At 36.4% G+C, this 24,737-nt stretch overlaps 1 protein-coding gene across 4 annotated transcripts; it reads left to right on the top strand.

Annotated features, from left to right (window-relative positions):
* The first annotated feature begins 2,039 nt into the window (after positions 1 to 2,039).
* LOC113081544 (rab GTPase-binding effector protein 1-like) lies at positions 2,040 to 24,005 on the top strand. Of its 4 annotated transcripts, none has more exons than XM_026253640.1 (19): positions 2,040 to 2,200; positions 5,093 to 5,221; positions 5,968 to 6,171; positions 10,109 to 10,269; positions 10,400 to 10,519; positions 12,067 to 12,202; positions 13,602 to 13,780; positions 15,056 to 15,166; positions 15,649 to 16,107; positions 16,939 to 17,043; positions 17,153 to 17,269; positions 17,582 to 17,680; positions 18,109 to 18,249; positions 18,862 to 19,051; positions 19,722 to 19,733; positions 20,584 to 20,639; positions 20,929 to 21,027; positions 21,320 to 21,436; positions 21,784 to 24,005. In XM_026253640.1, the coding sequence occupies exons 1-19, from the start codon at positions 2,155 to 2,157 to the stop codon at positions 21,883 to 21,885; spliced, it is 2,583 nt and encodes an 860-aa protein (XP_026109425.1). In that variant the 5' UTR covers positions 2,040 to 2,154; the 3' UTR covers positions 21,886 to 24,005. The 4 variants fall into 4 exon arrangements, with proteins under 4 accessions (XP_026109425.1, XP_026109418.1, XP_026109427.1 ...); XM_026253633.1 differs by having other exon boundaries at positions 5,090 to 5,221; XM_026253642.1 differs by lacking the exon at positions 19,722 to 19,733.
* The last annotated feature ends 732 nt before the right edge of the window (positions 24,006 to 24,737 follow it).

The raw sequence follows: 24,737 nt of genomic DNA, 5'->3' as shown, positions 1-24,737 counted from the left end.
AGATTCTGTGATATATCACTATCAGACAAGGATATTTAGTTTATAACATACTTGAAACTCCTGCTACTTCTTCTTTTCAGGACTTTTCAGGCATATTCTTGAAGTTTCTTATTTTCCAGTCAGCTGTGTTTCCTGGGTGGAGAATGTAAAGCTGTGTTTGGGTATACTTTGAAAGCTTTTTTGTAAGTTTAATATGCTTCTAAAAGCTTCTTGTAATGATAGAAAACGATTCAATATGCGGAAATGAATACAGTCATTTTTTTATTTGTAATATGTCAGATTTATCTCTATGTTGCACAAACAAAGTCTCTCTAGCTCTGTCATGCTCACAGCACTCATCCTGCAAGAGACCAGGCTTTACACATGATTAGCTGACTTCCTGCGTCAATCTTTTATTAGCACTGGTTTTAGCACTTGCAATGCCACCTAATGCATCTCATTCCATTAAACTTTTTAGATTTAAAATTGGTTTATTTTAACAGTTCAGTATTTTAATAATGTACAATATTTTCACAAACAGAATGAGAACATAGACCGTTATTCATAAACTGAATTGTCAGTGCAGACTCACAGTCCAAATGGTTATAACAATCAATAAAGGAAATAAAGTAAAGAAATAGTAGGCTATAAGGAAATATAGTAGATCACATACTTAACAGATTTCTGATCTTAGATTGGTTTTAAAAATATTACTAAAAAATAAATAACCAATTAAATACTGTAATGATTTGTTTCTGTATTCTAAACCACACTGGTATTGCTAGTAATTTATAATCTACACTTGTTTATTATTTAAATTTTTTTTATTTCGTGAAACCAGTTTTACAATGGCTGTTCGTAAATGTTAGTGAAAATGAAAATCAGATGAAACATAATTACCTTTGTCTTCAGTATAGATCACATTGGCCTTGCACATGTTCTGTAAAATGCCAATTACAGAAGTGTCACAAACATCTGGGCATTTTAAATAAATTATTAAAATCTTCAGACCTCCCAGCCTCTGTCCGCCCACCCGTCTTTCACACTCAAGCTGTAGGTCTGTGTGTGTTTTCTTAGTAGCGGAGAGTTGAACTCTCTCTCGCTCTCTCTCTAGAGAGAGTGAAAGAGAGAGAGAGACTGAAAGATGGTGTAAAACTTCTGCTATTCTGCAGAGATCTGAATCCAGGCATGCAATTCGCTGTCATTACAGAAAGGGGCTACACGTCTACAGTGGGCGTGACCTCGGGGATTTATTTGTTTATTTATTTGTTGTGGTATAGTGGGCGTGGGCCGTGGATTATTCAGGTGCTTATTTACTTATTTATTGTGGTCAACATAAGCCTTAGGACTCCCAGAAGTATATTGTTAGTTGTAAATCGACTGTGTTTTTAGGAAATGAGCTCAAGAGACAGACAGAGAGATGGTGCAAATAACTGAATCAGTCTCATGTTTGGTAGCAAACATAATCTCTCTTCTTTATTTAACAAGGTCCTAAAACTTAGGAATACGTGAACACAACACAAAGCAATTTTTTTCTAAATTGTTCTGCGATTGATCGGTTGATTGATTATTTATTTATTTATTTACTGTAGTATAGTGATTATTGCGGCTTTACATTCAGTATTTTTTATGTATTTGTTGGCTGGTTGGTTGGTTTATTATGGTAAAGTGGAGGATGTCCATTCAGTGAATTGTTCATTAATTAATTTATTTGTTTATTAATTTATTGATAGTTTCTATTGTTTCCTTGGTTGTGCATAATTGTAGTAGTGTCATGGACAATTTGCTGATCTTTTTTTTATTATAATTTTTGTGTGTGTGGATTTATTTTTGTTGCGTAGACTAGGGTTTCATCTGAAAAGTCAGTGAATTGTTCATTAATGTATTTATTAAAAAAATACATAAATAAATTAAAAATAAACAAGACACATATACAGTACAAACAGTAAAAATAAAATTGCATTTATAAAATTAATAATAAATATAAAGAACGCAAACAGAATGTCAAATTAATTATTCATGAGTTACTGAACGCAGCTCCGCCCATTTGGTGCGCGCATGCGCAGTGCGTGTTATTTCTACAATGACGTTGCTCAGTCTCCAGTAGCCTGTTCTGCTGGGCGCTCCTCGCTTTCCTTCAGTGAGCCGCTTTCCTAAACTCAGCACCGGGAAACCATGGCCGAGCAGGCCTCGGGATCCTCCCGGCCGCCACAACATGACGGTAAGCGTCTTTCGCCACAAGGAGAGGTTTATCGTGCTGATTTAGCTGTGCTCGTTGTAGGCCTGCGGCCTGTTCGTGCACGGATTAGCAAGCAGCAGTTAACCGGCTGAAAACCAGCTTTGCCTATTTATGAAAACACTCATATGATGCTTTCATGCTTGATATGTGTCGATGCTTCTTGCACAAAGCACTGGCTCGTCTGGTTACACAAACGCGTGTTTATATGATCAACATGTTGATGACAGCTGAACTGACAGGACAGACAGGGGGTTGCTTGTATATGTTTTAAGTCATTGATTATCATGTCTGCTTGTTTTTGTTTGCAATGTTGTTCAGATGATGACGTTATTCGCATGCATCTCCGTTTATACAGTGTTTTGATGTACATAGTTATTTCAGCCATGCATTGATGTATATGTTTATTGATGTATATGCCACATAAGCACTAACAAAAAGTGTTCTTGTTTGTGTGTGTGTGTGAAATACTTGTAAATGTCTCATTGTATCTTTATAATACTATGGTAAACGTTGCAAGTATACTCAACATTTTGAGCACGATATGAGCAAAATGTTTGCTTGAATAATATAAAGGACTCAGTTTATGACTGGATGTACCAATAGGGGATTAAAAAGAAAAAATGTTCTGTGATGTTATATATGTTCTTTGTTTGTTTGTTGTGAAGATAGTAGTTACGCCTCTGCAGTGTATTAAAGGAATAGCTCACCCAAAAAGTAAAATTTGTTGAAACTTCTCTCACCTTCAGGCCAGAAGATGTAGATAAGTTTGTTTCTAAACAGTTAGATCCCTCCCTCCCCATTGGATCCTCTCCAGTGAATGGGTGCCGTCAGAAGGAGGGTTGTGGATTATTGTGATATTTTTAATGAAGTAATCCACAGTCCAAAAGCTGTTTACTTGTAATATTTCTGTATTTGGTTGTGTTGTGAAAGTTTGCAGCGTATGTGTTGTCAAACAGATTTTCTTAATTTGCATGTGTTTTTTTTACAGCTCTCTCAGCCACCATAGTTTTCGCTAAACAGTGCTTGATCTGTGTTTATTTCTCTCCTGATTCCAACAAGACTGCTGAATTAGCCATAACCAATTATTTGAAGCTAAAAATTTTCTTGATGAGATGTGTGTGTATATTTTTTATTATTATTATTATTATTACAAACAGTTTTCCTCCCCATTGTACTTTAATTGTTGTACTGGAGTCTTGTGGATTATTGTGATGTTTTTATCAACTGTTTGGATTCTGACGGCACCCATTCACTGCAGAAGATCCACTGGTGATGCTTCATTTCTCCAAATCTGTTCAGATGAAGAAACAAACTCCTCTACATTTGCGATGACCTGATGATCAGCAAATTTTCCTTTTTTGTTTGTATGAAGTATTCCTTTAATATTGTCCGGTATAACTCCAATGACATTTAATGGGAACAATTCTTTTCAGTTCTTAAGTCTATGCACATGCTGCTTCGATCCCGTTGAGCTACATTTTTGGTGTAGGTTAAGTTTAGATAAAAAGTCATCTGTCATCCCTGAAGGTTGCTGTGGTTGCTGTGGGTGGAGTCATCTTTTTACAGATCTAACAGACACTTGCTGCACTACTGCATATTTGTTTGTAAAAACTCGTATTTAGGCCTAATTAAAGTAAAACCAAACAATAGAGATGTATGATCTGTCCTGACATATTCGGGGTTCACTGACCTATGTTTAAATGAATCTGCCAGCTAGAATAATGGCTATTAATCAAGCTTTATTCACATCACCTGTGGCTCTGATTAAATCAAATATCTGAAACATCATCTCATTCACATAGTCATTTCTATTATATTCATTTTTATGTATTAAATGTATTTTTTTATATGAGTTATTCAATTCTAAGCAGTAAAATGTCACCGGGTTCATAATAATTGTAGTCTTTGGTTGCTGATCATGGAGTTTATCACATGTTTAGGGGAAAAAGGGATATTTTATAACACTTGAAAAGCCTACTGCTTCGAACCTCAGTAAAGAAATCAAAGTAGCTTTGTAAAGGTCCAAAGAGCAAGAGAGGGCCGTGACATGTTTGATTAGTGAATGAGAAACCAAGTTGTCCCAAATAAAATAACCAACATGTAAACTCCAAAGAATGTCAGCTGTCTTTTAATTATTCATCGGACTAAAGTTTTATTTGCTTCTAATTAGTACAAATACAACCCAAATTTTGAATATTAAGAAAATGAAAGACATTTATATTTTATACATCTATTTATACATCTATAATTTTTCTTCATCAAGAATCCTGAAAATAAAATTTTGAACGAAAAATGTAAACATTGAGAATAATAAGAATGTTTCTTGAGCAGTAAATAGAATAATTTCTGAAGGATCATGTGACACTGAAGACTGAAGTAATGGTTCCTGAAACCTTTTTTTTCATGTGACGTGAACATGTGACATCGTTTGCTATCACAGGAACAAATTACATTTTGAAATGTATTCAACAGAAAACCGTTGAATGTGTAAAATGCAATAATATTTAACATTTAACAATATCATAATTGACAAGAACGGTAGTGTATCTTTGAACAATAAATAAAAATACCTAAACAAATACTATATTTTTTTTTTTACAAAAAATCTAAAGGAAAAAATAAAAGAGAGAGAGACACTGTCAGTGTACTGACACAACACTTCTATTCTTTAGCCAAGCAAGCATGATTATCTCAGTCTCCGAATAACTTTTTATTTATTTTTTTTCCCATAATTTTTTTGTGTCCCATCAAGGCTCATGCATTATTAACATATATTTTACTCCCGAGTGTAAAGAGCCAAAGTGCCTTTCCGAGGTTGGAGGTGTAGATTTTTGTGAATGTGTGGCACTGATGGATGTGTTATTGCTCCAGCAGGGGTTCTGCAGCAGCGCGCAGCCGAGCAGGAGCAGGATCGAACCGACTTCCTGAAGCTCAAACAACAGCTGGAGATGGAGTTCAACCAGAAACGGGCCAAATTTAAGGAACTCTATCTGTCCAAAGAAGGTAATATATTGTTTAAATTATCTGCTGATAGACCATTAAGATACAGAAAAATGTTTTTTGTTTATTGAAAATATTTGTTTTTAGATTTGCTTGTTTTGTTTGTTTTTAGTTTCCGTTTTTATTTTATTTTTTATTCATTTGTGTTTGTATAGTTTATTTGCTTTTGTTTGTTTTTAGTTTGCGTTTTTATTTTTTATTTGTGTTTGTATAGTTTAATTTTTATTTTATTTGTTTGTTTTATTTGTGTATATTTTTCGGTGGATGTATGAAGTTAGTTCTTGAGGTCATATGGTTCACAGGTGTAGTTCATCATCACATTATCAAATTAGTTCAATAGATGTGTAATGCATCCGTAACACATTGTGCATGGATGCACACATAGATACAGTAGACTGAACCACAAACAAACAGTTCAGCCGTCATCATATATCTTTATTTCACAGTGAATATGTCCTGGGGCAGGATGAAACTATTAAGCCGGATAGATTTCAAGACTTTTCTAACAACGTTAGCAGGGATCTGAAGACAAGGCTCCATTTACACTTAATACAAATGTCGCAGCTGATCCAATCAGAAGTGGAAAAAAGTAATGAATATGGTTGCCAACAGATTCCAATTATTAGTCAAAGTTAAAACATCATAATGAGGACATGCTGTGATAGTGAAACTGGTGCTAGTGGCCTTATGGAACTGAAGCTGTCAGTTCCTTTACATAAACCTTTGCTCTTGTCCCGTAAATATCTCAGAGGAACTGAAGAGGCAGGCTGCTATCCTGGACAAGGCCCAGACAGAGCTGAGCAGTGTGCAGATGCAGCTGACCGAGGCTAAAGCAGAGATGGAGACCATCAAAGCGGTGGCCACCGTCTCTGAGAACACAAAGCAGGAAGCCATCGACCAGGTCAAGCAGCAGTGGCACGAGGAGGTGGCGTCACTGCAGGCTATTATGAAAGGTAATAAGATACTGATTATTTTCATGCTAGTGTCTGATAACCGATACGCTGAACCACTTTTTATTTATTGTCCTATTTCTGCTGTTTGAAACTGTAACATAATCATTCATCACTGTCCTGAAGGTGACTGAACTGCTGTACGACAAGTCTAATACTCCTTTGAGTAATAATAGAAAGTGAAATACATTTTGCAAGGAGCAAATTAAAGATAGCACCCTTCAATGCCATCAAGCCACTTTAATTTTATTCTTTAGACAAAATTTTTGATGAAGTTGCGGGAACTTGCAAAAACTGCAGTTTGATGAAAAAGAGAAAAAAAGGTGACCCCTCCCCCCCCAACACCCTGTTGTCACTAGGCTACTACCTTACTGTAAAGAGTCATTTCTTATGACTTCCTATGATAAGCAAGCATACTAAATCACAGAATATTTAAGTTCTCATTCTGTTTTATTTCAGACCTTAATTAACACATGGCTCAAACTTACAAAACATTGAGTCAAACAAGTTCTCTAGCTTTACAAAAGGAATATTCAACAACTTCTGTAAAAATGAATACAAATAAAATATTCACACAAATATACAAATGCTGTTTTACAGGAATTGCAAAGTGCAATCTCTTACTGCAAAGTAAATTATTTTACATACTACTAATATACTTACAACTGTAAGGTTTTGGTACTATTCTGTAACAAAAAAGAACAATCTTACAACTGTAGAGGTGCATCAACTTCTGAATGAAACTTCAACAGTCCACTGTGAAAATGAAAACTAACGGCCTATCATTCGCCATCCTCATCCCTCTCTCAAAATAATTTGCCCCCACTGTCATGTAACACACTGCTTCGTGTGGTCTTTGGCGCTTATTTTTGTTGGCAGATGAGAATGATTTGCGTCCTTCACCCTGGTTTCACCTTGGGCTTCACAGATGATGTTCACGTCGCGCAATTACGTCACTTCATAAGGTTCCCATTGGGAAATTTACGATTTACTTGTGTGAAGTAAACGCAACATTTTTCAACTTTCTGCTAAGATATATGTGACTTTTGCAACGAAAATTATTATTATTATGAAATCATGCTACCCCCGCATATTTTGCTTCCTGAAATCGGCAATTTATGCGGCGAAAGCGTGGCGTATTTGAAAAAATGCGACCCCCGCATAAATATGCGGCCCTTGGCTGATTATGCATTAAATCAGGCGATCGCATAATCACGTTTTTCTGGAGGGACTGGATATGCTTTGTGTAGGCTATATTATTACACACTTCGGAGTCGGAGTTTAATATTCACAGACACAGTCTATATATATATATATATATATATATATATATATATATATACACTCACCTAAAGGATTATAAGGAACACCTGTTCAATTTCTCATTAATGTAATTATCTAATCAACCAATCACATGGCAGTTGCTTCAATGCATTTAGGTGTGTGTTCCTGGTCAAAACCATCTCCTGAACTCCAAACTGAATGTCAGAATGGAAAAGAAAGGTGATTTAAGCAATTTTCAGTGTGGCATGGTTGTTGGTGCCAGATGGGCCGGTCTGAGTATTTCACAATGTGCTCAGTTACTGGGATTTTCACGCACAACAATTTCTAGGGTTTACAATGAATGGTGTGAAAAGGGAATAACATCCAGCATTCAGCAGTCCTGTGTAGGGTTGCACCGGTTGACCGGCCATAAATCAGAACCGGACAGTTTTTGCTTAAAATACAGCAAACGGCTGTTTTTTGTGCGCACGCATGCACAGACTAAATTGTAATAATTCGCTGTGTGTGGAAATATTTTGAAATCTGTGCACAGGACACGGGCAGCCGTTCAGCGCTGGAAGTGCAGAGCTACATGTCTGAGGCACAGATAGCAGGAAGCGATCAGCTATTGGTGTACTAACACACCAATAAGAGTCCCTTTCCTGCTCACTGCAGCTGCGTGAACGTACTGTATCTGTTCGTGCCCTCGCGACAGTGAAGGGATGTTCAGCTCAACTTCCTGTGTGTTGGATGAGAAACGAAACATAATAAACTGTGACAAAACTTAAATGTTTTTTTTTTTTTTTTTTAAGTATAACTTGCATACACGTTTTCAAAGCCAGAAGTAAACGTCAGTTTTGTATAGGATGATTATTTTTATTTTACCTTAAAATGACATCGACTTAATTTGATTTTAAAATCACCTGCTTTTGCACACTGAAAAAAAGTGGGTCATACTTTATTTTAGGGTCCAATTCTCACTATTAACTAACCATTTACTATGACTTTTGCCTCATTTAACTCCTTATGTGCTGCTTATTAATAGCTGATAAGGTAGTTGTTAAGTTTAGGGTATTGGGTAGGATTATGGATGTCATGCATTATATGTACTTTATAAGCACTAATAAACAGCCAATATGTTAATAATAGACATGCTAATAAGCAACTAGTTATTAGTGTGAATTGGACCCTATACTAAAGTGTTACCTAAAAGTGTTTCATTCATCCAATTAAAACGTTTTAGGGTAATGATTCACATCTATATTTTTTAACTTGAGACAATAGTTATCTATTTTTCATTGGCTCAAGTAAAAAAAATATAGATGTTAATCATTACCCTAATTGTTTTTTTTTTGTTTTTTTTATCGGATGAATGAAACACTTTGCATCTTTTTATTCGCACCAACATAATTTGATTTTAACATTTTGGAATAATGCATTTATATAGCATACTTTTATTTAGTCTCACTGGTAAAGACCTTTTTTTTATTTAAAAACTAAAATACTAATAAAGATAAGTGCACAAAGTTTTGTTGTTATTATGTCTGTATCCAAAAACGGTAGACCCTTTACAGATTCGATTGATGTATTGCTCTTATCTGTACGATTAAAACTGAAGGTGTAATTTAAGTTCTTTTCGGGGGTTATCAGGAGAAAATGACTCATAACGTGTATCCGCGTAAATAGACTCCTTCAAACGTATTTTATAATGTTAACTTATATAATAATACTTAGTATATTTAAAAATGTTAATTAGCATTGGATCTGGTAGCATTGGATCTGGACAGGAAGGATAACTCTAGGAGGGGTGTGTCGCAATTCTGCCTTCTCAAATCGCGATACAGATTCGTGGACCTGCTTATGGCGATTTCGATTTCATATCGCATATCGTTACAGCCCTATTATATAGTAAATTCAGTTTTTATGACTGGATTCCACGATTCCGTCAATTTTTGTTACTTTTTAGGTTTTTTTATTTTTCAGTTCTAGCTTTAGTTGAGTTTTAGTTTTTGATTATTTCCAGTTAATGTAATTTTGTTTTTTAGCTGCCAGGACAACATCATTTTTTTTTTCATCTGATATTTATTTCATTTTATTTCAGCTTTACTTGAATTAACAAAAATATTTTGTAAAAATTATAGTTTAAAAAATACTTTGAAACTTTTGAAATGTTATTTTAAATTGTAATGTTTCATAATATTATTTTTTTAACTGTATTTTTTTATCAGATTGATTCAGTTTTGGCGATCATAAGAGTGTGTTTTTAGTTATGTGCCTGTATACAGTTTTGAGAGTTGTAAGTTTTAGTTTTTTTCTGCCATTTATCTGTAAACCTAATATTTAAGCACTGCTGGACATACCGATAATCAGTCTGTCTCCAGTAAAATGTGTTAAATGCACTTCACTCATGTTGGTCACTGAATGTATTTTTATATTAGCCAATATATTTAATATATTAGCATTCAAGGAGCACATGATGTGTATAGACAGAAGTCCGCAGTGCGTCTGTGAGTTAAGATTCAATGTAAGACTTGTTAAATTGGCATTAATGAACCCTATCTAGGCAGGGAAGGATTCGCAAGATTTCTACATTTTGATCTCTGATCTCGTGAATGTAAATTGTTTTTTGAGGCTTTCTGTTTGATGCATAAATCCTTATCTTGACGTGCATGTTCAGATGCAGAGCGAGAAGTTAAGTTGCGGTCCCAGCAGAAGTTGGAGCAGGAGCGCGCTCAGTGGGCACAGTACCGCGATGGAGTGGAGCGAGAGATAGCTGAGCTCCGCCGCCGTCTTTCTGAGGGACAGGAGGAGGAGAATTTGGAGAACGAGATGAAGAAGGTCAGATTTACTTTTAGCTTTTTAATTCCCTGAACTGTTAAAGAGATGTACAGCCATTTTCTCTGAATCGAGTGTTTGCATCATGTTGGTACTGGGTGTGTTTAGCGAGCTTGGGTTTGTTTTAATCTAGGCTCAGGAGGACGCAGAGAAGCTACGCTCGGTGGTGATGCCAATGGAGAGTGAGATTGCAGCGCTGAAGGCCAAACTGTCAAGCACAGAAGATCGAGTTAAGGAACTCGAGGCAGCAAAGGTTAGACGTAATTTAAAAAAGTGGAACTGAGAGCAAGACTGTTTTGTTCAGATATATTATTAGAAGTGACTCATTTCTATGCAATTTCGTTCCTTTCATGTGCTTATCATGACGTCGTGAATAGACAATTTTTCACACCTAGATGAAAGAATCATGGTTGTATACTGCCGTGCAAAGGCAAAAGACCATAACTTTGTTTTGGTCGGAAATGAGTTATTGATATTTTTGAGACATTCAAGACCTACATTATCATGTGGATAAGTATCTTTAGTCTATTTCTTTCTTTTTTGAGAAAATAATTGGTTATCTTGACAGTAACTTCTAAAAGCTCAAGAGAAAGTCAAATTGAGTTACGGTGCTCTGCGTTTGTTTCAATCTGAAATGACTGTGCTGGTCTGGAGTTATACGGTATTCTGCCTATTCTGTCCATTAAAGTCTGCTGCATTTAAATTACGGCATAACTTGTGTTATTTTATCCATCTATATAATTCGTTTGTCTAAAAAATTGCAGACAGATCGTGAACTTCCAAATTACTCCATATAACAAAGTACTGTAAACAAGCTTACTGTAAATAACTTGGCAACAGTAATTAATCGTAAATACTCTTTATACTTTTTCTTTCTTTTTTATAATGCAGATTATTCTCTTAGTGCCAGCATGTCAGTCTGAGGCCGTTCGTGGACTCGAATGCCGTGACAGCATAGCATGATCACACACAATCAGTAGTAACAGTTCGCAGATAAATCCATATCCTACATTTTCTTTTAACCCGATAAAATCCATGGCAGTGAACATCAACGCAGATGTTAAATCCACAAACATGCTGAGCATTATGTCTTGCATCCTTTAAGAAGCCTACGTCTTGCCTCTTTTGACATGCAAAATGGTATCCACTCACGTTTAACTTTTTATCTGATTGTTACGATCAGAAAAAAAAATTATACAGTCACATTACTGTGTTATAGCCTATAAAACACCATCACTAGATGGTGACCAGCAACCAAATATTGTAGATATTGTGGCCATTACTGCCTTTTGCCCAATTGGCGTGACTTCTCACTTTTTGCCGACAATGCAAAGGCAGAGTACAGTAACTTCAAAAGAGGAGTAAAAATCATTACTGAAACATCGAAATGCCAGATATCCAGTGTCCTACCTATAATTAATTTGTCTGGACAGATGCATTTTTTAAACTTATTTATCTCACACTCTTAGTTGAGGTCTTTTGCCTTTGTAGGACAGTATAAGTATAAAATTACAGCCGTCAGTTATGATTGTGACTGTGATATTGTTTTGGCTCTAGGAATGAGTAATAAATCAGCTGAGTCTTGTAAAAGCTGGTCAAAGTCAATGACCCAGCAACTATCTCAGTCAGTAGTAAAGATGAAAGCTTGTAGAGGAGTCTGCCAGTTTATTATCAAACATAAAATGTTCATTTTGAATCCGCTATGTGACACTGAAGTGTAAAGGTTGTGTGAGCCTCCGTTTATGGATGCTTTTAATCATGAAAAACAAAGTTTGAAACATGTGCTTGGTGAATTCCCAGGTGAAGGAGCTCAATCACGTCCTGGAGGCTGAGAAATCCTGCCGAACAGACTTGGAGATGTATGTTGCTGTCCTCAACACCCAGAAATCTGTCCTTCAAGAGGACGCAGAAAAACTTCGGAAAGAACTACATGAAGGTATACGACCAAAATACTGTGATGCAAACATTTTAGTTTCATAGAACACAAAGTTTTTTTTTTTCTTTATGTAATTTTACATTTACATTTACTTGTTTTGGTTGGTTGATTGATTGGCAATTTGAGTTAGATTTATTTATTTTATTTACTCACTTTTAACAGCAAACTAGAGCGTATGTCCAAGCAGGCACTGATATAAGATACAGTTGATATATAATAAATGTGTTTTTTTTCCTCTTCTTCTATCGTTTAGGGTCATTTTAGGCTTTATATAAGTATATTTGTTTTATATATATATATATATATATATATATATATATATATATATATATATATATATATATATATATATATATATATATATATATATATATATATATATATAAGAAGTTACTACTAGTTTTCAGCAAGGCTGCATTAAGATAAGAAGTGAGAGTAAAGACATTTAAAATGTTACAAAATTTATATTTCAAACAAGTGATGTTCTTTTGAACTTCCATTGTTTTAAGAATTAATTAAAGATTCATATTTAAAAAAGCATAACCGTTATCAACATTCATAATAATAATAAACGTTTCTTAAGCACCAAATCAGCATAATAATTTTGTGTTTTAAGAATCATGTGACCGTTAAGCCTGGATTAATGACTGCTGTAAATTCAGCTTTCAGGAATAAATGACATGTTAAATTACATTTTAGAATAAAATGTATTCAAATAGAAAACATTTATTTTAAATGTTATTCTTAATATATTTTAAATAACAATGTAATTTAAAGTAATTACATTTTTTACAATATTAGCATTTTTCTTTTCTTTTTTTACGTTTATCTTACCATAACATTTTTTTTGAATGGATAATATGTAGTCATAACACTTAACAGTAACATTAGTTATTGAAAAGCATTGCAGTTTGCAACTATTCTATACCTTAGTGTCATACAAGGAAGTGCATACAGGATGTGTTTTTGCATTCAGAAACAGAATGCAAGGTCTGAAACCATGTTTTTAAAGTTCAAATATTTTTAACTAGACACTGCCTTTAAATTCAGCATTTAACTGAATTAAGCATACTGTCAGTCGCACAAAAATAGAACAAATGCATCCTGCGTGAACCCTCCCCTACTTAACTTGTATAGTAATAAACTCAATTCAAATGTAAAATGTAGTTTATTCGTTATAAGGTTATGCATTAGTATTTTACATCATACATTTTGATAAGGTGTCCATTTTTTCACTGTTTTTTTCACATTCGCACAGTAATTTTCACTTGCGACTGTGAGTGAAATGCTGGTATTGAAGAGCCGTGATAGGCTAGAGACCTTTATGTCTCATTCTGAGTACATAGCCAGTTGATTTGAGTTGAGTGATGCCCAGTTTGAATGGTGGCTTATCTTCCAGTGGTTCACCTGCTGGAGTTGGAGCGACAGCAGCACAATCAGCTGAAACACACTTGGCACCGTGCCAACGATCAGTTCCTGGAGTCACAGCGGCTGCTGATGCAAGACATGCAGCGCATTGAGAGCGTTCTGTCCTCCGAGCAGCTGCGGCAGGTGGAGGAGATGAAGAAGAGGGACCAGGTACTTCTGTTGTTTAATGAACTGGATGCATTCATTAAATCAGTTCTAAAGCTCAGGCTTAAACCAATTCTCAGTTGAGGTTGTTTAAGAATTATAAAAGATCTGGTTGTTTACACTGTGTCCTAACCAGACATGAAGCAACAAGCTTCCAGATTTAAGTTTTTTTTTTCTTCTTCTTACTAAAAGCTAAAATGCTTCATGAAGCTCCGAAAAACCCTTTGCCAGTCAGAACATTTTAGTTTAATGCAAAACATTATGAAGCAGGAGTTAAGACCAAACTATGTATTACCCATAAACATTTTACATTTATTACAACATATAGAGTATGTCTAGAAGCACTAGATCAATCTTTGAATCGTTATCTATAGATCAGGAGGGATGTTGATTAATAAAAATAAAAAAATTATCAGATATTTCACATTCTCCAAATTACTACGGAAAGACATTAAAGAGTCACAGTAACACAGTATTTAAAATATTTAATATTTGGAATTATTCAATATTATTTGTTCCTTGTAATCTTTTTACTAAGTGGTATGAATGTATAGGGCACGATCACTGATACCGACGCCTCTGTTAAATGTGCGTGTTTTTTATTTTTATGTTCTCCTATTAAATAATTCCAGCCATTAAATATTTCAGGCCTTTGTTTATTAATTTATTTTTAGTGTTTTTTTTTACAATACACATTGTTTCAAAACAGCTTTTCAGAAAATGCATGCATTTATATTTCAATTTACAGTGATCTGTTATCAGAAATGCATATTTGTCTTTATATAATTAAGTTTATAACCTTTACAGAACATTACAAATAGTATAACACTATAGTTTGAGTTATTAAAACAATGAACTTAAAACAATATTCACATAACCCTATTATAATAAATGTCATATTTAGCTGTGCCTTTTTATGTAATGTTTCAATGAGACCTTAATTAATTTATCCCCTCTTCTTTGGTATCAGTATTTTTATGTGAGGGTTGATCTGGTTGATACAGCGTCACTGGTATTAATGGTTCTTTTTTTTAACATGCCTTTTTTGACTGATATGATATCTGTTGTTATTGGAATTTCAGTAACTTCTGATTCAAGTTCCAATTCAGGAGCCTGTGGGGTGTCAGTTCACTTCTAGTTTATTTTTATGAATTGAAGGGGGGCATTTCTTAAATTCTGAGAGTATTTATCACTTGTTGCATTATCGTCTTGCGGACTCCTGGTTAGTCTTGCGATTACTGATATGTACTGATACTGATAAGTATTTGCATATTTGTCCAGGAAGAGGATGAGAAGGAGAGACTGAGCCAGGCTAAAGAGGCCAGTGAGGATGATGGGACAGAGCATGCAGAAGCAGTGGAGGACTCTCTGCTCGGACTCTCCATAGAAGAGGTTTATTTATTATTTTATTTTATTATTATTATTTCTTTGTCTTCTTTCTGGATATATGATCTAAAAAAAAAATACTATCAAAATGGTTGTAATCAAAGGCAACCAAACAATAAGAATGTAAATAATCTTTAAAATGTAATCAAATTCAATGTAACGATTCCTTTTATTTTTTGGCAAACAAAGTGCTTCCCAACACAGGTTTTTTGTGTGTGTGTGAAATGTAAACATGAAAAAATATCTCAATTTGATAATGTGGTCACAGCCCAACTGTTGATTTATTAATTCTTAATGTCACAAATGTCACAACATTCTGCGTGATACTGTTTATTTTTATGCCTGGACTTTCTGCAGTGCAGAAATGATCGCTGAATGCTGTGTAAATAGGATTTCAGTGAATTATTCATAACTTCTAATCAACAATGTCGACTGTATGTTTCCTTAAATGTTAAGCATCTTGTTTTCTTTTCTTTTTCTCATTTCAGTCCCACCTCAGCCAGAGCATCCACAGCTCTTTACACTCTCTGGACGCAGACACCCCGAGCCGTCCGGACGCCTCTGACCCTTATAAGGATGGGCTTCGGAGGGTGCAGTCCACTGACAGCCTGGGTTCCTCAGGAGGGGCCCTACAGTCTCACGGGCTGGGCGGACAAAACAACAAGGCCAAGTCAGCCAGCCAGCTGGACGAGTCAGACTTTGGTCCTCTAGTGGGGGCAGACTGTGGGGGCTTTGACAGCATGGACACCTCCTCCATGTCATCCCTCCAGCCGGGACACTTTCTCCTCACCAAGGACCAGGAGAAGGCCATTAAGGCCATGACCCCAGAGCAAGAAGAAACCGCATCACTCCTCTCCAGCATCTCTCATATTGCCGATACAGCTTACCTTCCTCCGTCTGGCTACCGATTGGTCAACGAGAGCGAGTGGAATCTGCTGCAGCAAGAGGTCAGATAGTAGACGCTTTTTAGGGGCTGATTTAGTTTGTTTCAGCCGTCTCTATTTTGTATTCTTTGTTGTGATCTGAAACGAGTTATGGTTATGTTTGGAGTGGGCGTGGCATATTATCATTTTGCTTTTTTGTACTACATAGAATTTATACTGTTAAGTATGGATTGTTTTTTTTTTTTAATCCACAAAATTCATGAATGATCAACCACATGTGCTTTTATATGGCCATTAGAAGCCTACAGTGCAAGCATTGTCCAACTGCATGAACAAATGCCTCTTCTGAGCCTTTCTTTTTAGGGAAACCCAAACATCCAGTGCAACCAGTGCATTGGTAGTTCAGTTTCCAAACAAATGAATCTTTTGAGCTGGTTCTTTTTAGTAAATCAGAAACATGAAGTGTAACCATAGGCAGTTCATTTAAGCTATAAGGTTCGAATCACTGTAATGAATCCTTCATTGAATCAGTTTGCTGAATCAACATCTGACTCATTGAACTGTAAGTTGCCATTGCTTCCACTAATGTCCATTTCAAAATGAAGTTTTGTAAAACTTGCTGACTGATGGTCCTTCATTGCAAAAACAGATTTCTGTTTGAAATGCAGGGCACTGAATCCCACAATGCAATGCACATTTCGTTTGCATTCTAATGAATGATTTGGATCAAAAATGTGTGACTTTTGAATCATTTTAACTCTTATTTGGTAACCCGACACTGCTTGTTTAAACGTAATGTAACAAGGTCACGTGACAACAGTGCAGCATCCAGTTGTTTGAAATGAATCCGCAATAATACTTTCTGTATTTGTTTTTGGTGTGGTTTGACCCCAGCTGAAGAACGCTGGAAGGAAGTTGGGGCGGCGATGTGATATGTGCTCTAATTATGAGAAACAGCTGCAGGTCATTCAGGGACAAGAGGCCGAGACGCGAGATCAGGTTTGTTTTTTACGCCGCTAAAGTCACGTACAAGATGCATAATGAAATGATTCAAAGTGCCATTCTGTAGGATTGTCATACAGTGAACTTCCTTTGGTGGTGCCTTCAGGTTAAAAAGCTTCAGGCCATGTTGCGGCAGGCGAACGATCAGCTGGAGCGGACCATGAATGAGAAGCAGGAGTTAGAGGACTCTGTCAAACAGGCCAATGAGGAAACTACTGGCAAGGTAAAGCTCATCTCTCTGATGGACTTGGGGAAGCACAAATCTGTTGGATTGGATTGCATACATGCAAACTGGAGCATCATATACAGTGAGGAAAGTGTAGTAATTGTTCATCTTTAGATGTTATGTTAAGGGTTATGTTTCCACCCCTAAGGAAGCATACTAACAAAAATGGAAACTGGCTGATGCCTGGTTAGACAGCCACAGTGTCTTCACAGTATTTTTCATAAAAGTGAAGAACATGCAGACTGCTCTGAATGTTACTCTTCTTCCGAGTCAAACGACTTCAGTGATCTTCATTTGTCTGGTGCACAGATCTCAGAGTTGAAGCAGAAAGTTCAGGAGTCCGAGTCTCTCGTAAGCGCTCTCCAACAGGCCTTCAGCCTGGCCAAGAGGAACACCCAGGAACAGATGGTATGACCAAAAACACACACTCTTACACAGCAACATTGACTTGGTTTAGATTTAGTCCTGTTTTGAATTTCTTCATGTCTGTGTGATTTGTACTACTGTGTAAAAGTTTATTTTGGCATTTAGTGTTCATGCTTTCTGGACTTTCTTGAGGCACATCTGTTTCGAATCTAAAGTTGCACTATTGAGGTATAAACCTGACGCTGTTGTGACATGATACCCTAAATAAATCACCTTTGAAAGGTTTCTGTCGGTTAGTTATTACCTGAGGAATGCTTTGTGAATCTCTCAAGGTCACTGATGTTTCCATTGGCAGATTTCTTTAAAAATCCTCTTTTATAATGGTTCGTTTTCCACTTTACTTGGAAATATGTTTTTATGGCTTCTAGAGGGTTTAGTAGACTAAGTGGTGTGTGTGTGTGTGTGTTCAGGCTGTGCTGCTACAGTCCAGAGAGCAGGTGACCGAAGAGCTGAACAGACTGCAGAGAGATAATGAAAGTCTTCAGGGTAAACACAGACTTCACATGACGCTGCAGCAGCAAGAGGACTTTCACATGCCCGCCACTGTACAGGTAACACAGCACCTTCTGTACAGTTCCACTGAATTTCATCTAGCTGTTTATAACATGTCTTGATCGTAAAGTGTTTGATTGGTCCACCTTCTTTAAGCAGCATAGTAAAAAATAGTCAAATAACAGTAATTCTGCAGAAAAGGCTTTTATTTAATCATGGTTAGGAGTTGTTGATGAGACACTCTGATGAAGGCATTGTTGGTTGGAATGCATCAGTGTGCAGTTTTATTTATATATATATATATATATATATATATATATATATATATATATATATATATATATATATATATATATATATATATATATATATATATATATTCATAGAACTTGATAGGAAGACATTGGAAAATTGCTAAATAAAATCTTAGAACATTGTGAAACTTGGTTATTTTGTTTGTGCAATAGTGCAAATTGTAAAATAGTGCAGACTATTTAAGTGGTTTTAAAAATACTTGTCCCCTAATCAAAAGTTGTTGAAATTAACTGTGCAAAATGATGTAGCATCTGATTTGCCTGACATGTCACAGAAATTGTGTATTTTACTGCTAAGCTCATCCAATCAGATTATAGAGTCTAAACAATTTGTTTTGGAATATTTTGCCACTGTAGGAGCTTCAGAAGCTGGTGCTGCAGTACAGGGAGGACATTGTTTCTGCGCGCACAGCAGCGGAGCATTTGGAGGAGAAGCTGAAGGCTGAAATTCTGTTCTTGAAGGAGCAGATTCAGGCAGAGCAGTGTCTCAAAGAGAATCTGGAGGACACTCTACAGCTGGAGATAGAGGGCTGTAAAGAAGAGATCGGTGAGTGGATTACAGATATCAGTTGATTTGGATAGTCAAAGAAAGCGAACAGTTGGACGCCATGATGGCTTATAAGAGGACTCCTCACATCTGGTCCTGGAGCACTGATGTCCTGCAGAGTTCAGACTTCAACACTGTCAAAGCTAAACTCTGCAGGGCATTGGCCCTCCAGGACAAGATTTGAGGAACTGCATTTGCTGCACAATTCATTGAAAAATATCAATCATATACTTCATAAATAAAAATACACACACACACGCACACACACACACACATATATATATATATATATATAAATAAATGGAAAAAACATTTAATTCACTAGATGATTGAAAATTCATGGTTATGCTATAATAAAGAAACCTTTTCAGGTTGAATTTGAAGCCAAGATAAGCACATTATGAAAGGACTCGATGATAGAGGATTGTTCATACCGCCCACACTTACCTTGAGCTCAGCAGCACTGGATGTTTACACTGGCTTACACTGAGGCTTTGAAATATCAGTCCAACTTCTGTTCCAAAGACTGATTAAACTCTCTGAAGGCTGTGTGATAGTCTTTCAATCAGAGGAATGCACACATTTATCTGCTTCTCTATCTCTCATGGTTTGCGTTTCAACACTGTCTTTTTCTCCTTCACTTCTCTCTGCATTGGTGACTTGTTTTCAGACATCCTGGAAGGTATGAATCCTTGCCTGACTTTGTGTTTGTCTAGGTCGTGTCTGTCTATGGTGGCACCACCGACGCCGTCATAACCCCCCCCCCCCCACCCCCCCAAACCCATTAGCACTTTGTGTACAGAACCTTCTCTATAACATCCACATCACTTTAGCTGTGTACTATACTAATACTAATGTCTTCACATGATGTTGGGTTCAGCTCAGTGAAACTAATGCTACTTAAATGTTAATAAAAATACCCCTACCCCTAAAAAGCCCTAATTAATACAGACATGGTGATAAATGACAATATAAATGTATTTCCTCAAATCGCTCAGCTGAAAAGCTGCACACAATTTGTATTCTTTTATTTTTATTTTAAAGCTACTCTGTTGGGCTTTGTTACTTGTTAAAGTAATAAAAAACCTACAGTGTTTTGAAACAGTACATCAGCTGTTTGTGCTGCTGAATAATGTAGTTTTTCATGTAGCATAATTTTATAATGTAGCATATTTTTCAGTTTGTAAGTCCCCAGCAGTGCTCAGAGCAATAGTAGTAGTCCAAGCTCGAGGAAATGGAGATATTAGCTTAAACATTCATTAAAAACACACTCTCAACTGTTTACTTGTAATTTCCAAGTCATGTTGAACTCATTGTCAAGTCACACTTTTTCAATTTTGATACTGGCTCAGTCAGCAGCACTAACACAGATCTTTAAGCGAATGATTCTTCGTGTTACCGAGGAGAAAGCTTGGCTTGTTCGCGTGTTTTCGTCAAGAGCTAGCCATGCACTGACTTTGTTCCTGACTAATGAAAAACACAGCAATAGCATGTGACCATAGTTTTTGTTTCTTATGTCTTGCAACCTACAGCGTCTTTTTCCAGCTTGAAAACCGAACTGGAACGAGTGAAGAGTGAGAAGGAGCAGGTAGGGCAGGCATTCAAGGCTGATTTTTATTACCTTTTGGCTTAAATGTCACAAAACCAGTAAATTATTTATTTTTTTATTTTTTTGCAGAATAGTATTTGTGAAGTGCATTTTCTCAATGTATTATTAAATAATGATTTGCATGCTATTCATGGATAATATCAGTATTTTTCTCACAATAGTTGAAGTAATAATAGGGGTATTTTTCCCACAGTATTTTTAATCATCATCATCGTTTGTTGTTGTTGTTGTCTGTACTTGTTGAGCAATCTGCTGATTTGTACAACAGCTGGAGAGCAGCTTGGCGGAGAAGAGCCAGATGCTGGAGAGCGTCCAGGGCCTGAAGAACAGTCTGGAGCAGCAGCTGAAAGACGCCCTCGGCAGCAAGGTCTGAACCCTCGTGTGATCGCTGCGCTCTGCCTTCGCACTAGACTTCTTCATGCTGATCTTTGAGTTATGTTTTTCACAACTCATTGCAAAGTTCAGAGTCCACTCCGTTTCCTGTGCATGTGATGGATCAGTTGATGAGATAACCAGGATTCTTAGACCATAGAAACCGCAGTATCAGATTTGCATCAAACAAAAGATTGCATGTTCGTTTGAATTAATATAATCCTGTATTATACAGTAAGGTGAGACCCTTATTTACAAATAAATAAATAAAAATGTGTGTGTTGTAGAGTGCTTTGGAGACTCAGGTGTTTGAAGAGAAAGACAAGGCACAGAGACTTCAGACGGAGCTGGATGTCAGCGAGCAGGTCCAGAGAGATTTCGTCAAACTGTCCCAGACCCTTCAGGTAAACACAGCTCGCTAGTAGAACATGAGCTCTGCTTGAGGCACAACACAGCATGCCAACCCTTCTGGGAGATGAGAGCAGCTTTTCTTTTCTTCTCCTAGTCATTCAGTCATATGACTTGAGGCAGAATCACACTACTTTACAAAACTGCTTTTGCCTCACTAAATAAAAAGGGTATCCACCTCAAGTGAGTGCATGTTTTTAATGAGAAAGAGTGTCAGTGTGAAATGATTTCATCCAATTGAAAGGTGATATAATATTTTATCACATTTTCATTCTCCACTCACTCACTCACACACACACACACACACAGAGCTGAAGATACAATGTTCTTGTTCTCCCTTCAGGTGCAAATGGAGCGTATCAGGCAGGCAGACTCCTTAGAAAGGATCCGTGCCATTCTCAATGGCACCAACCTAACAGACATCAGCCAGCTTCCTGAGACATGATGTCACTTCCTCCTTCCCATGCACAGAAACACACACACACACACACACATCACCTGACTCCATCGAGATAAACCGAATCGAGCGAGGAACACTTGATCCTGCAGGTCACGGTGAACACTACTGATTTCTACTACTGCTATCCAGCTTGTCCATGCGTTCGCAAGAGCACGAAGACTCCCGGCTCGATCCGAGTCGAGGGTTTGTGTCTTATAATGCAGTTCTCCGCCGCGGATGCTGCGAGGAGCCGCTGGTCTTTCAACAAACGCTGCTTTTGTTCCTCATTCAGTTCAGGAAATGAGAAAAGGGGTCCGTGAAAATCAAATAAGGTGACTTTTTCCCTTCCCAGACCGTACCAAAGTCCCTGTCTCTTCCACCTTTCGTCTCTCCCTTCCTCATCTTTCCTTCTGCTAAGCCAGCAGCAGTGACCTATGAAGGAAACGGACACTTCGGAAGTGTTTTGTACATAACTTGTATACAGATTATTTGTGTATATTGCGTTCGTTAAGTTAATACACAAGACTGTGATTCCCTTCTTGACCCGCCTCCTACATTTTCTCAAGCGACACCGGTTTTTTTTTTTTTTTTTTTTTCTCTCGTCCGCCAGGCATTTCACTGGGATGTAATTACTAGCTGCGTCGTATCACTTTTCCTCAACAACCATCGTCTTAGACCCTCCAAATCCTCCGCAATCCATGTTTTTTCCCCCACTTCCTGGCAATTTAACAAAATTGATGCCCTTTGCTTGAAGTTACAGCTACATTTGTTAGAACTGATGTTTTTGCGTATCTTTCTGTATAAGAATGATTATTTGTTCTTTCAGAAGAATATTGCAAACACATCTGCTGTTTTTTTTTAGTTAGCTTCTGATCTGATTTTAACATGCGCTTGATTTGTGTCAAGTATACGGAAACAGCACTTGCGCTGACCGACTTTTACCCATCATTCTGCTGTTTGTATATTAATGAAAGCACACTATGTTTATGATTTACAGTCATTGTGATGTCCTTTGGGACTAAGAAGTATTTTCTGTACCGTGTTAAAGGGTACAGTGGTCGATGTCTGTCTTATGTGTGGCGTAAACAGAAAGCGCATGGGATTCACAGAACCAAAGTTGATCATGTTGACCTTAAATTCTCCAATCTGCGTATTTGGATAGTTTAAATCCTAATCAATGAGAAAAGGAGGAAACAAGGAAAGGGCTTATTAAATCATTTTCTGGTTCATGTTTACTTTAAAACAATGGCTGCCAGGCGATGTGACTCAACTGCAGGAAACAAGTGCGTGTGATTTATATTCAGTGGCCTAAATGGCAAAAAGACCAAAAGTGGCATGTGATTATGGTATGGTCTTTTAAAAATAATTTTAAAAAAAGTTCAAGCTGTAGAATTAACCTATGACTTAAGAATGAAAAATCAGCTGAAAATTTGAAAAATCTAGTTAAAGCTATTTCCATGCATGCTGAACATTGTCTCCTAATCCGTGTTATTGGAAATCTGAATTCAGTCAAAAAAAATGTGCAGCTTGATAAATACAACGAATTGTTTCCTGAGCAAATTCAACCTCTTAATCAGTATGAACTTTAACAACGCTACTATAGTATGACCAGTGCTGCTGTTGTGATCCGATGATGATGAAGCTCTCCTGTGTGAATATGTCCATTATATTATGACCAGGTGTGTTGTGGTGTTGTTTGATTTTTATTATCTGTAAGTTGCACTTCATAACGCTCACACGTTTCGACACTGCAAACACACGTAAGCGATACTTCAATGGCTTCATGTTTCACTTCAGTGGTTTCGACATCAGAATATTTGAAGAACTACATTTTTCATTAGCAGACACTGCTTGAACTCTAATAACTGATGTGGGGCAAGGAGACTAGCGTTTTTAATGAAACTTGTTTTAAATAGACTTTTCTGCAGTCAGTATAATTTATGATTCATTATTCAGTCATTTGTACTGGGTTTGTGAAGAGTGATAGTTCAGATACTTTCACAAAGACAACGGTTTTATTTCTGTTCTTTGCATGCTGTGTTGCAAATGCAGAAGCCCTTGCAGATTTATATACTGTATGTACATATCCCTGTACATATCTATATAATAAAACAATCTGAAAGTTATGTTTTATGTGGATTTGTAGTCGGTAGCCGATCCGTTTCCCTTTTTCACCCCCTTCAAAAGATCATATTAACATATTATGTCAACATGTCTAATGTTTAATACTTTGGTTATGCATTGTTTTTAATGCATTTGATGTTTTAGTGTTTACATTTAACACCGTTTAATACAATTTCGAACAAATAAATCTTAGTCATGCTTTGGTAAATCCAAATTATGACATAGAAGTTATAATTGACAAATCGAAATTGAGAATTTTTCAGTCAATTGTCAGTCATAATTGAGAAAAATTAGCTAAAACAAAGTTTGTCAATACTATAAAAAAATCATTGTAACAAGTCAAAATTGAAAGATAATTATGAGACAAAAAAATTACAAGATAATTATGAGACAAAAAAATTACAATTACGAGCTGACTGACAAAAAATGACTTGCTATGAATGATTATCAAGTTGTCATAACTGACTTTTTATCTCATAACGACTTTAACCGTAAAAGATTATGAGATAAAGAGTCAACTGACAGTCATAATTGAGATGGCGGAAAATTTATGACATAATGAGAAACAAAGTGAAAATTGACAGGCCAAAATTGAGAAAAATTTGGACGGTCAAAATTGAAACGTTGACTGAGTGAACAGGCAAAATTAACTTTGATAGTAAACAAGACATTGTTGGTAGAGCTCAACGTGTACTGAGCCCAGGACATTGCTTCCCTCCACTACAGTAATTACA

This window comes from Carassius auratus, chromosome 5, assembly GCF_003368295.1.
Source record: "Carassius auratus strain Wakin chromosome 5, ASM336829v1, whole genome shotgun sequence".
Lineage (NCBI taxonomy): Eukaryota > Metazoa > Chordata > Actinopteri > Cypriniformes > Cyprinidae > Carassius > Carassius auratus.
This window is presented reverse-complemented; position numbering and strand designations above follow the sequence as displayed.